The sequence below is a fragment of the Arachis hypogaea genome, chromosome 11 (genome assembly GCF_003086295.3).
Source record: "Arachis hypogaea cultivar Tifrunner chromosome 11, arahy.Tifrunner.gnm2.J5K5, whole genome shotgun sequence".
Lineage (NCBI taxonomy): Eukaryota > Viridiplantae > Streptophyta > Magnoliopsida > Fabales > Fabaceae > Arachis > Arachis hypogaea.
The window spans coordinates 69,712,257-69,725,989 of NC_092046.1; the positions used below are offsets into that span (position 1 = coordinate 69,712,257).

At 39.9% G+C, this 13,733-nt stretch overlaps 1 protein-coding gene across 1 annotated transcript; it reads right to left on the reverse strand.

Moving 5' to 3' along the window:
- Window positions 1-10,589: 10,589 nt before the first annotated feature.
- On the reverse strand, window positions 10,590-11,051 carry LOC112721455 (uncharacterized). Its single transcript, XM_025772519.1, has one exon. The coding sequence runs from the start codon at window positions 11,049-11,051 to the stop codon at window positions 10,590-10,592; it is 462 nt and encodes a 153-aa protein (XP_025628304.1).
- Window positions 11,052-13,733: the final 2,682 nt, after the last annotated feature.

Here is a 13,733-nt window from a genome sequence, read left to right on the forward strand (position 1 = left end):
TCTATCTTCTCTGATACGGTAAAGAAATTTCTGGAAGTCTTCATGGATGACTTCGCAGTATTTGCAGACTCATTCAGCTCCTGTCTTAACCATCTAGCACTTGTTCTGAAAAGATGCCAAGAGACTAACCTAGTTTTAAATTGGGAAAAATGTCATTTTATGGTGACTCAAGGAATTATCCTTTGGCACAAAATTTCGAACAAGGAAATAGAGGTGGATCAAGCTAAGGTAGAGGTAATTGAAAAATTACCACCAACTACCAATGTTAAGGCAATCAGAAGCTTTCTGGGGCATGCAGGATTCTATAGGAGGTTTATTAAGGATTTTTCAAAAATTGCAAAATCTCTGAGCAACCTGCTAGCTGCTGACACGCCATTTGTCTTTGATACAGAGTGTCTATAGGCATTTGAAACCCTGAAAGCTAAGTTGGTCACAACACCAATCATTTCTGCACCAAACTGGACATTACCATTCGAACTAATGTGTGATGCCAGTGACCATGCCATTGGTGCAGTGTTGGGACAGAGGCATAACAAGCTTCTGCACGTCATTTACTATGCTAGTCGTGTTTTGAATGACGCATAGAAAAATTACACAACCACAGAAAAAGAGTTGCTTGCAGTGGTTTATGCCATTGACAAGTTCAGATCTTATTTAGTGGGATCAAAAGTGATTGTGTACACTGACCATGCTGCTCTAAAATATCTCCTCACAAAGCCGGATTCAAAACTCAAACTCATAAGATGGGTGTTGCTTCTGCAAGAGTTTGATATAGAAATAAAAGACAGAAAAGGGACAGAGAACCAAGTAGCAGATCACCTGTCTCGGATAGAACCAGTAGCAGGGGCGTCCCTCCCTCCTACAGAGATTTCTGAAACCTTTTCGGATGAGAAACTCTTTGCCATTCAGGAATTACCATGGTTTGCAGACATTGCAAACTATAAAGCTGTGAGATTTATACCCAAAGAGTACAGTAAGCAACAAATGAAAAATTTGATTTCTGATGCAAAGTACTACTTGTGGGATGAACCATACCTCTTTAAGAGGTGTGCAGATGGAGTAATCCGCAGATGTGTGCCTAGAGAAGAGGCATAGAAGATCTTATGGCATCGCCATGGATCATAATATGGAGGACATTTGGGAGGTGAGCGAACAGCCACAAAAGTTCTCCAATGTGGTTTCTACTAGCATACTCTCTATAGAGACTCCCGAGAGTTTGTACGTAACTGTGACAGTTGCCAGAGAGCTGGTAATCTGCCTCATGGTTATGCCATGCCTCAGCAAGGGATCTTAGAGGTTGATTTGTTTGATGTATGGGGTATTGACTTCATGGGGCCTTTCCCACCATCATACTCAAACACTTATATTCTGGTGGAAGTAGACTACGTATCTAAATGGGTAGAGGCAATTGCAACACCCACTAATGATACTAAGACAGTGATGAAGTTCCTCCAGAAGCATATCTTCAGCAGGTTCGGTGAACCTAGGAAACTGATCAGTGATGGAGGCACTCATTTCTGCAATAAACAGCTTGACTCTACTCTGGTCCGATATGGAATTAACCATAAAGTGGCCACTCCTTATCATCCACAGACAAATAGGCAAGCTGAAGTCTTGAATAGAGAACTGAAATAAATCCTGGAACGGACTATAAGTACCCGTAGAAGGGATTGGGCAAGGAGTTTAAATGATGCTCTATGGGCATACAGAACAGCATTCAAGATCCCTATAGGGACCTCTCCATACCAGTTTGTGTATGGAAAAGCATGTCATATGCGAGTGGAATTGGAACATAAGGCCTACTGGGCGAGCAGGTTCCTAATCCTTGATGCTAAGATAGCTGGAGAAAAGAGATTACTCTAGTTGAATGAGCTGGAGGAGTTCAGACTCAATGCTTTCGAAAATGATAAAATTTACAAAAAGAAAGCAAAAAGAGGGCATGACAAAAGGCTGTCATCTAGAGTCTTTGAGCCAGGACAGAAGGTCTTGCTATTTAACTCTAGGCTCAGATTGTTCCCTAGGAAATTGAAATCCGGGTGGAGGGCACCATATGTGATTACAAGTGTGTCACTGTATGGCTATGTAGAACATCAAGATCTTGATTCTGACAAAAAGTTCATTGTTAATGGACAGAGAATCAAACATTATCTTGAAGGCAATATTGAGCAAGAATGCTCAAAGCTGAGACTAAATTAAAAGCTCAGTAAAGTCCAGCTAAAGACAGTAAAGAAGTGCTTGCTGGGAGGCAACCCAACCATTATTAGATGTTTATAACAATTATATAAGTTTATTTAATTTTGTTATTTATGTTTGTTAATGCTTATCAGTGAAAAAGTCAAGGCAATAAAGGTTTAGAACATAAAATAGAAGAATCACATAGAAAAAGAGCTCACTGGCGTTAAAACGCTACTAAAGAGGCAATTTGGGCGTTAAACACCAGAATGGCTATCATTCTGGGCGTTTAACGGCAGAATGTGCAGCATTTTGGGCCTTAAACGCTAGAAATATCAGCATCCTGGGCATTCAGAAAAATGCCTAGTGAAAAAGGATTTCTGGCGTTTAACGCCAGCTAGTGTATCTAGTTGGGCGTTAAACGCCCAAATTGGCCACCAGATGGGCGTTAAACGCCAGAACAGCTAGGGGAGAGGTAATTTCGTTTCCAATTCATTTTTTTGTTTTACTTCAAAATTTTCTACATCCAAACATTACAAACATTCATTTTTTTAATAATGAATTCTTCTTAATTCTTTTTCAATTCTTTTCAATTCCTTTTCAAAAACTCATTCATATTCCCAATTTCTTTTCAAATCTTTTTTATTCATTCATATCATCTTTTATTTCTTAGATGCATAAACAAAATAATTCAGATTTAACTTCCTCATATCTTTTAAATTTTTGAAAAGAATCTCATCTTTTTTATATCATGTTTATCTTTTATCAATCATATCCTTCAATCATATCTTTTCTCCAAAATTTCGAACCCATTCCCCCCTCCCATCTATTTATACATTCGGCTATCCCCCTTCCTCCATCATTCGAATCCTTCTCTCCACATATTCATCTTCTTTCCTTACTTTCGCTTGAGGACAAGCAAACCTCTAAGTTTGGTGTGATTTTCTGTGATCACTGACCAAGATCATGGCCCCTAAAGAAAAACAAACCACTCCAAGAGGCAAGAAAGAAAACAATCCAAAACCACAATGGATACATGAGAGGTTCTGCACCAAAGAACATGCAGATCATTACTTTAAAATAGTGTGCAGAAGATCAGTGATCCCGGAAGTCAAGTTTGATCTGAAAGAAGATGAATGTTCAGAGATCCAAGAGCAGATTCAAAATAGAGGCTGGGAAATCCTACCTAATCCTGAGATAAATGTGAGAAGAAACATGGTCCAGGAATTCTACGTAAATCTGTGGCTGACAGATAAGCAAAGAATGGAGGGAACTGCCTTCCACACTTTTCGAGCCATGGTCAGAGGGAGGATTATCTACTTTTATCTTGACAAAGTGAGAGAAGTCCTCAAACTTCCTCAACTGCAGGATGATCCAGAATCCTTTAATAGGAGAATGGCTAAAGATAAAATGCTGGATCAAGTTCTCGAGGACATATGCCTCCCTGGAACCAAGTGGATAACCAATGCAAAAGGTGTTCCAAACCAACTGAAGAGAGGAGACCTCAAGCCAGTTGCTAGGGGCTGGCTGGATTTCATTGGGCGATCTATACTTCCCATCAGTAACCGCTCTAAAGTCACTGTCAAAAGAGCAGTGATGATTCACTGTATTATCCTGGGAAAAGAATTGGAGGTTCATCAGCTAATTCTTTGTGAAATTTATTTATTTGCAAACAAGGAATCCATTGAAGCCAAATTGGCTTACCCAAGCTTGACCAGTCTATTAAGTAAAGATGCAGGAGTACAAATAGGTGTGGATGAGTATATCCCAGTTGAACACCTGACGAACGGGTTCCTGCTGGTAAAGAATTTTCACAAATAAATTCCCATTGTAAGTATAGTTTCTAAACCAACAGAGAATCCTTTCGTACAAAATTTTTGGTTGTCACTTAAGAAAACCCAATAAAATTTATAACCGAAGTATTTAAACCTTGGGTTGTCTCTCAAGGAATTGCAGGGAGGTATGATTTATTATTGGTTATGAGAAAAAGTGTATTTTTGGGGGTTTTTGAATAATGAACAGGAAAAGTAAATTGCAAGAATTAAAATAATAACTAATAAAGCTCTTAGCAAGATATGAAAACTGAAAATCCCATCCTAGTTATCCTTATCAATTGTGATAAGAATTGTTCATTACTCCCACTTAGTTAACCCATACTAAATAAAGAAAAGTCAAGTGAACTAATCAATTTGATTCCTTAAGTCCTAGTCAACTCCTAAGGAAAGACTAGCTTTAGAGGGATCCAAATCAACCAGCAAATTCCAATTATCAATCAACAAAGGAGTTTGATAACTCAAGTGTCACCAATTAATCAATTCATCAATTAAAGCTAAGAATGTAAAAAGCTAAATAAAAATCATCTGAAATACCTCAAATTGCATTAAATATAAAATCAAATCTAACATTGGAAGGTTCATAAACCAAATTGGATAAAAAGAGAATCAACAAGAAAAATAGAATAAACTAGTAAGCTTGAACAAATAAAAGTAGAAGAGAAGTTAAATTAAAGGAACATTGAACCTGGAATGCAGAAGAAGTAATCCTAAAACTAAGAGAAATCCTAAATCCTAAAACCTAGAGAGAGGAGAGAGCCTCTCTCTCTCTAGAAACTACATCTAAAACCTAAAATTGTGAATTCTGAATGTTGTATTCCATGAATGGATGGATTTCCCCACTTTATAGCCTCTAATCTGTGTTTTATGGGCCGAAAAATGGGTCAAAAACAGCCTAGAAATCGCCCCCAGTAATTTTTGGTAGGTACAGGTCGCTGCAAAGTCACGCGTATGCGTCGTCCACGCATACGCGTGGATTGAGTTTTTGCCAGGTCACGCGTGCGCGTGACCCACGCGTGCGCGTCACCTATCTTCGGGGAAGCTATGGCAAATTATATATCGTTGCAAAGCCTCAGATGTTAGCTTTCCAACGCAACTAGAACCGCCTCATTTAGACTTTTGCAGCTCAAGTTCTGGTCGATTTAGTTCCAAGAGGTCAGGCTGGACAGCTTTAGCAATTCCTTCAGTTTCTTGTATTCCTTCCACTTTTGCATGCTTCCTTTCCATCCTCTAAGCCATTCCTGCCATATAAACCCTAAAAACACTTAACAAACATATCAAGGGATCGAATGGTATAAAGGGGAATTAATATTTGGTAATTAAAAGGCTTGGGAAGCAAGTTTCCAATTATAAAACAAGATTAGGATGAAAAATGTAAAACCATGCAATTAGTATGAATAAGTGAGTAAAGAATTGATGTAAACCACTCAATTGAGCATAAGATAAACCATAAAATAGTGGTTTATCAATCTCCCTACACTTAAACATTAGCATGTCCTCATGCTAAGCTTAAGAGAAGCTATAAAGGAGTGAAGAGGAATGGTAGAATGCATGAAATGCAACCCATCTATATGAATGCAACTACATGCAGAATGCTTTTTTCTACTTGGTTCAAAGTAAACAAATTTTTCAAGACAAACATAAATCAGATTCCACTATTTCAAATCATACAATAAAAGACAAGTAAACCTGTAAGAAGACAGCTCATGAAAGCAGTGAATATAGAATCAAGCATTGAACCCTCACTGGTAGTATGTATGCACTCTAATCTCTCAAGTGTCTAGGGTTAATTCCCTCTACTCTTCTCTAGTCATGCTTTCTAAACTTTGTTCTTCATCTAACCAATCAACAAAAATTTAATGTACCAATGCAAACATCATGAGGTCTTTTTAGGGTTGTAATGGGGCTAAGGTAAGGGTGAGGATATATGTATGGCCAAGTGAGCTATAATATGAATTTTTAATTAACCTAAGCTCTTCACCTATACACACACTCTATGTACTTCTAAAATCATGCCTAGTTACCCAAAATTCCCACTATTGCATTACATACTCATGTATCAACTTTTCTTTAATTTTATCACATATGCATTGATTTTTCATTAACGTAACATTGGAGTAGAGCTTTTCAAAAATGAGGTGATTCTAGTGACATTTGAAAGTAGAAATCAAGAGCTTTTCAAGAATATATGGCACTACATGGTGGACTGATGGACCAAATTCACACCCCATATAAAAATGATGAATCCGTTCTTTTGGCAAGCGCACCAAAATTTATCGTCAAGTAATAACCCACAGTGGAGTGGATCGTATCCATAGAGATTGGTAGATTTGAGCAACTTTAATTAATTGGTGAATTAGTTAAGCTAAGTAGAATAAATAGTGAGTGCAGAATTGTAAATAGGCAGAAACATAAATGGCTCAAAAGTAAACATAAGCAGTAAAGTGCAGAAACGGAAATGGCAATAATATAAAGTGCAGGAACATAAATGACTCAAAATTAAATAGGAATGGGGATTTGCAGAATATAAAAAAAGCTATAAAGAGAATGGAAGATAAGAATAGGAGAATTCATTAGGATTAAGAGATGTTGTCTCTTTGGATTAAATCCAGCTCATATCCTCTTCAATCATGCAACTCACTGACCTTTTGGCAATCATGATTGATTGAGCCCCAATTCCTTGGTGACTCAATCTCTCAGATCTTGATCAATAGCCAATTCCTTGGTCTAATTGCACATGAAAAGAGATATGCTTGGTCCCTGATTATACCACACATCATCATAGGTCCAAGTAGAGGGAGGATTATATGTCACCATATCCAAACACCAAAACCCAAATCCTACTCAAGTGTGAGAAGGAATTTCTAGCTTGGTTTCATGTTTCCTTTTCCAAGGTTCCCATGAAACCCATTTTGCATTCAATCGCTTTTCCATGGTGATTGAATACTATCATTAAAATGAAATTCCTTCTAGCAAATCAAAGAGAGGATGAAGAGAAGAAGAAATTCACTATCATTAATCCGTCAAGTACAACAGAGCTCCCTCCCTGAATGAGAGGGAATTTAGCTACTCATAGCTCAAAGAAAAGTACAAGAGATGGAAAAGATGATAAAGTGAAAAGTAAATCTAACTATAGCTACTAGCTCAACTGCTTAACCCCTTCTCAGTACTTTCAGGGGTTATTTATACCACTCCTAGCACTAGAAAATACAAAAGTGAAAAGAAAATTAGAATTTGGAGGGAAAAGAAACTCAATAAACGTGATCTTCCAGCTGGCGTATGATTGGTGCTTCAGTGGTGTGCCACGCACAGCTCTAATTCTGGCTTGGCGTGCCACGCCCAACTCTTTAAGTGGCACGCCCTCCTTCATTCGCATCCCTGGCGTGGCATGCCTTCGAGCCCAAGTGGCACGCCCAGGGTTCTTTAATTACTTGTGTAGCCTGGCGTGCCACGCCTTCGACCTCAAGTGGCACGCCCAGGCCTTCTCCCTCTTCTTCTTGCTTCTGGAAAGTTGAACTAGTGTGGCACGCTCAAGGTCTAGCATGCCACGCCCATTGTGTGTGCTTGGTCTTTCTCTCTGGAAAACTGAACTAGCATGGCACACCCAGGGTCTGGCGTGCCACGCCCCATTTGTGTGCTTGGCTCCTTCGCTGGCGTGCCACGCCCAGAACTTAAGTGGCACGCCCATGTCTTCTTGGTTGATTGGTGATGCTGGCGTGCCACGCTTAAGACTCAAGTGGCACACCCAAGTGAAATTCTAGGACTGGCGTGCCACGCCTTCGATACAAAGTGGCACGCCCATATGGTTGGCCTTCTATCTTTCTCTCTGGAAAATATAACTGGCGTGCCACGCCCAGCTTCTGGCGTGCCACCCTAGCAATTTTCCTTGGTCCAGTAATTGGCGTGCCACGCCCAAGTGAAACTCTAAAGCTGGTGTGCCGCGCCTTCGATACCAAGTGGCACGCCCAGCTTTGCTTTGGCTTCCTTGAGTATTGGCGTGCCCCGCCTGGATGCTCAAGTGGCACGCCCAAGTGGGGATGAGAGCTAGCGTCCCACGCATTCGATACCAAGTGGCACGCCCAGCTTTTCTTGGGCCTTTGTCCTTGTCTGGAAATATGTACTAGCGTGCCACGCCCTGGCCCTCAAGTGGCACGCCCTTTTAGTGTGGTTCTTTTAAGCTTGGCGTCCCACGCCTTCAATACCAAGTGGCACGCCCAGGTCTTGATCTATTCTGGAGTGATGAACTGGCACGCCCAGGTCTTGCTGCTCCTTCCTCATGTGCTCCAAGCTCCCTTGGAGTTGTTGTATGTTTTGATTTACTTGGTTCCATTGTTGTTATTGACTATCCTTGAATTGGTTGACATCCTCTCTCAGATGGTGTATGTCTCCCTTCATTTGGTGTATGTCTCCTTGCACTTGTTCCCAGTTGAAACCTTCAGGAAATTGTTGATAATGTTGGTATTGTTGATATGGTGGTAGTTGAAGTGCTAGGTGATGTGGTTGCTCTTCTTCTTGTTGTGGCTGCCCTTGTGGCATATGAGCATGTCCTCTTTGCTCCCTTCTCCTTTCGAGTGGAATGACAGCCACTACTTTGGCCATCTTCTTGGCAGTTATGGGCTTGTCTTGATCTACCAGCACTTCATCAATAATCTTCTCCACCCCTGCTTCATCACACAGCCTTTGGATGATGCTGGGGAATGTTAGCCTTGTGCTATCCTTGGTGCTTTTCAGCACCCTTTTGATGTTGTTGGCTAACATTTTCCCAATATTTTTATTCTCACCTTTCATGATACTGTATATGAGCACAGCTCTTTCCACAGTCACCTCAGAAGTGTTCGAAGTAGGGTTGAGAGATCTTCTCACAAAATCCAGCCACCCTCTAGCTTGGGGGTTCAAATCTCTCCTCCTCAGCTGGTTGGGTCTTCCATCTTTATCTCTGATCTACTGCACATTCAACACACAAATCTCATTGAGGATTTCATCAAATCCTGGGTCTTCTTGCTTCATTCTTTCTTCAAAGTTCCGAGTGGAGCTTGTTTGTCTTACCATGAGCATCCTATCTATGTTAGAGGGACTGTAGTCAATGAATTTCCCTCTCACAAAGCTAAGATAGCCATAGGGTTGCCCTAGCTGAGGCACAACATTGGCGTAAAACTCTCTCACCAAGCTTTCCAACACCTTCTTGGGTGGGTTGCATAAGAGTGCCCAGCCTCTATTGTTTATCTCCCTGTTGATCTCAGGGTATTCATTCCTTCCCAATTGGAACCCAACTTCTGGGATAATTTGCCTCTCACTCACCCAACCATAAAATTGGTTTTGGTTGAATGAAGAGAGGAACTTGTGCTCATTGTGGCTTGAGGACCCTGAGGTTGGTTCTTTGGTATTTCTTTTCTTTGTTGATGAAACTCTTGGTGGTGCCATTGGGATGAAGAAAGGTGTTTGAAGGGTTAAAGAAGATTGAGAAAAGTTGCAAGAAAGTAAGCAAAACACAGTTTTGCTCCAACACCAAACTTAGGGCTTGATTGTCCCTAATCAAGTAGAAGAGAAAAAAAAGAAAAGGGAAAGGCGATGAAAAGAAAGAAGGAAGTATGAGGATCTTTTCGTATGTGAGGTTGGGGTTTGAAATGTGAGGAGAGGTGGGAAAAGTAGGGGTTTTTATAGGGATGGAAAGTGTGGTCTGAATGGTGGGAAGTGAGAGCAATTGAATGTTTTCCCATTTGGGAGTGGTGCCTAGCGTGGGAGGAAGCGCCAATCCTTTTCCCACTTTGCTTCCTGCATGTGTTGAGTTCAAAAGTGCAAGTACACTTTGACTCTCTTCTTGATGAATTATCAATCATGTGGGCCCCATTCTCTCTCCTGAAAAATGAAACCGAAAACCCCATCAATAATGACAAAAGAATCCTCCACGTTCCTTTTAATATGAGTGAATGAGGTTGCAACTGATGAGTGTCCCTTGAGACACCAAACTTAATCCCATTACATCTAATAAATTTGGTTCATCATTGGGTTTTTAATGTGTTCATAAGGGTGAATTAAATCTCATCTTTTCACATTCCTTTGCTTCCAACCCATTCGAAGACATTTAAAACCAACTTTCATGCACTTACCAACTTACTAAATGCTTTCAATTTGGATGGTATTGGATTTGCTAGATGGGATTTCGTATGGCGGTAGCCACACCAAACTTAATCTCTGGTCTTACTTTCAAATTTAGTTTACTCAAAGGGTTGTAAGCCTAGATTAAGCGGGTTGGTGGCCACACCAAACTTAGCTTTTTAGCTAGTTCTTAGCCCAATTACTCATCATCAGAAAATATGTTCATCAAGTTTTATTTTCAGAAAAAGAAACTAAACTGAATGTAAATATTTTCTAACTACTACAACTGAAATTTAAACTTCCTAATCTATCACCTTCAATCCACTTCTACAAGGCAATGAAATAGAACATTAAACTGAGACTTAAACTACCTAAACTAACAAGTTTTGAGCTACTTCTAAGAGAGCAGTAAATCAAAAGGATATAAGGTGTTGGGGTGCCTCCCAACCAGCGCTTCTTTAGTGTCATTAGCTTGATGTTCTTCCTTTTTCAGCTCAGATAGTAGCTCACTCTCTTTTCATCAAGTGAGTCTCCCAAGTAATGCTTGAGTCTATGGCCATTCACAGTGAAAGTTCTTTGTGTTTTGTCCTCCATGAGCTCTACATGACCATAAGGTGATATTTTGAGGATGGTGAAGGGTCCAGACCATCGAGACTTAAGCTTCCCTGGGAAGAACTTAAGTCTTGAATTATACAGCAACACTCTTTGCCCTTTTGTGAACTCTCTCCTAGCTATCTTTTGGTCATGCCACCTCTTTGGGTTTTCCTTGTAAATCTTTGCATTGTCATAGGCTTTATTTCTGAATTCCTCCAGTTCATTGAGTTGTATTAGCCTCTTTTCTCCAGCAACTTGGTCATCAAAATTCAACATTTTTAGAGCCCAGAATGCTCTATGTTCAAGCTCAACTGGTAAGTGACAAGCCTTGCCAAACATCAATTGGTATGGGGACATCCCAATGGGTGTTTTGAAGGCTGTCCTGTAGGCCCATAATGCATCATCCAATTTCTTAGACTAATCCTTTCTTGAGCTTCCAACAGTTTTTTCAAGAATTCTTTTGAGCTCCCTGTTTGATATCTCAGCTTGCCCGTTGGTCTGTGGATGGTATGGAGTTGCTACTTTGTGTTTCACTCCATATTTAGAGAGGAGTGCTTCAAGTGGCCTATCACAGAAGTATGATCCTCCATCACTAATGATAGCTCTAGGCACTCCAAATCTGCTGAAGATATTCCTCCTCAAGAAGTTCATCACAACCTTGTTGTCATTTGTTGCTGTGGCTATGGCTTCTACCCATTTTGAGATATAATCTACAGCCACCAGTATATAATTATTTGAGTATGAGGATGGAAAGGGTCCCATAAAATTAATTCCCCACACATTAAACAATTCTAACTCCATTATAAACCTTTGTGGCATTTCATTTTTCTTGGGTAGATTACCAACCCTTTGGCATTCATCACACCTTGATACTAATTCCTTTCCATCCTTGAACATGGTTGGCCAATAGAACCCACATTGTAGTACCTTGGCTGCAGTTTTTTCCCTACTAAAATGGCCTCCGTATGCAGATTCATGACATTGCCAAAGTACTTCCTGTCCTTCTTCATGGGAAATGCACCTTCTCAAGATCCCATCAGCACACTTTTTGAACAAGTGAAGATCTCAGGGGATCAAAGAGACTAGAAAACAAGTCTAGATCTCACTCCCTTTTTTGATCCAACAGAGAACAAGATGCAGGAAAATTAAAGATGAAAGTAATGAAGAGAACTTTGATTCAAATCACAATTCAATTGAAAGTTTGCAGAAGAAGAAAACAGAGAGAATTCTCAAGGTGAGATTGAAACAGAATTTCTTCAATTCTCAACCCAAGATTCAAGACAAGAATGAAAACTAAGAGAGAGCTCCCAAATGGAGCCAGCCCCTATACTCTCTAATGGAACTGACCTCCCTACAAAGATGAAAATGATGCCTTATATAGGCTTTACAAGATGAAATAAAATTGAAATTAAAAACAAATTACAAGTAAATGAAATTCCTATTCTAACTTGTTCTTGTGCCTTTGAGTGATGATGTGGGCTTTGCTTGCTTTGGATTTGAAGAGATATGGGTCCAGTTGGCCTTGGTTCAACTGGTGAGGAATTGAATTCAATTTTATTTTTAATTGAATTTTGGACCGTGGTGCAGCTCCCAGTATCATGCTCGGTTGAAGAAGTGAACTGAGCTCTTCATTTGCTTGTGGCGTGCCAATTGTGAAGAGTGTGGGGGGAAGTAGCGCTCAGTTGGGAAAGTGAACTGAGCTTCCCTTTTTTGCCTTGTGTAGCGCTCCACCTTTGGGTGTGACGCCTTGAGTTCGAACCTTGGGGGAGCCATTTTGGCTCATTTTCTTTACAAGAAGAGTAGCGCCCCTCCCTTGTTCTGCATGGAGCTCCCACGTTCGATCCCTTGTGAGGCCATCTTGGCCAATTTTCCTTGCAAAGAGCGTTCCTCTTGGTTCCTTAGGTCATGGGTTCGAGAGTTGGTATCTTCATTCCTTGGAATTGTACCTTGAATTTATTTTGGAGAAGCCCCGATAAAGTTAACTTAGTGAACCAAGCTGTGCATGTCTTTGTGCTTCTTTGTAGCGCTCAGTTTGGTATTTCAACTGAGCTCCATTGCCTTGGTCCCTCTTGGTGCGTTTTTCCTTGCATTTCTTTGAATGGGAGCCCGATAAAGCTCGGTTAACCAAGTGAACTGAGCACTATTACTTGTTCTTCTTTTCCTTGGTCTTGTTGAATTGGATGAGCGCTCGGTTACTTTAATGAGCGCTACATGCTTTCATTTGTTTAATCCAATTTCCTATCATGAGCGTTCATTCATTTAATAATGCATGCTTCCATAAATTCCTTAATGCTGTAGCATTGCATTCATTCTCATGCTTTCATTAAATCATTGGCTTTAATAATGCATGCGTTTCATTCATTCATTAATAATTAAATGCATGCATGAGCATTCACGTAACTTGATTTGCCTAATGGGCATTAGTAATGAAACTTTCATGCATGCATGCTTTAATTATTAATAATGCGTGCATGAGGCATCATTAAATGCCACGGCTCCATTGTCATGGGCCACGCTTTTAAAAGCGTGGCCTAAAGTTCCAAAGTGTGCTCAATCTTCAAAGCGTGCCTAAAATTCCTCTTTTCTTCTTTTTAGCTTATTTTGTGCTCTTTTGCTTCTTTTTCTTCTTATTTCCTACAAAATTTATAAAATCAAAAGATCAACGAAATATAACATTTAAGCACCAAAGAATGCAATATTTAAGCACTAATCACAAATTTCTTGTATGAAAAAGCATAGAAAAACATTACATGATGACATGCCATCAGTCACCATACCCAAACACCAAAACCTAGATCCTACTCAAGTGTGAGAAGGGATTTCTAGCTTGGTTTCATGTTTCCTTTTCCAAGGTTTCCATGAAACCCATTTTGCATTCAATCCCTTTTCTAAGGTGATTGAACACTATCATTAAAACAAAATTCCTTCTTGCAAATCAAAGAGAGGATGAAGAGAAGAAGAAATTCATCATCATTAATCCATCAAGTACAACAGAGTTTCCTCCCTCAATGATAGGGAATTTAGCTACTCATAGCTCAA

Excerpts from the sequence above, each read along its gene's own strand:
- LOC112721455 (XM_025772519.1), bottom strand. The coding sequence starts at position 11,051 with ATGTCCCCATACCAATTGATGTTTGGCAAGGCTTGTCACTTACCAGTT.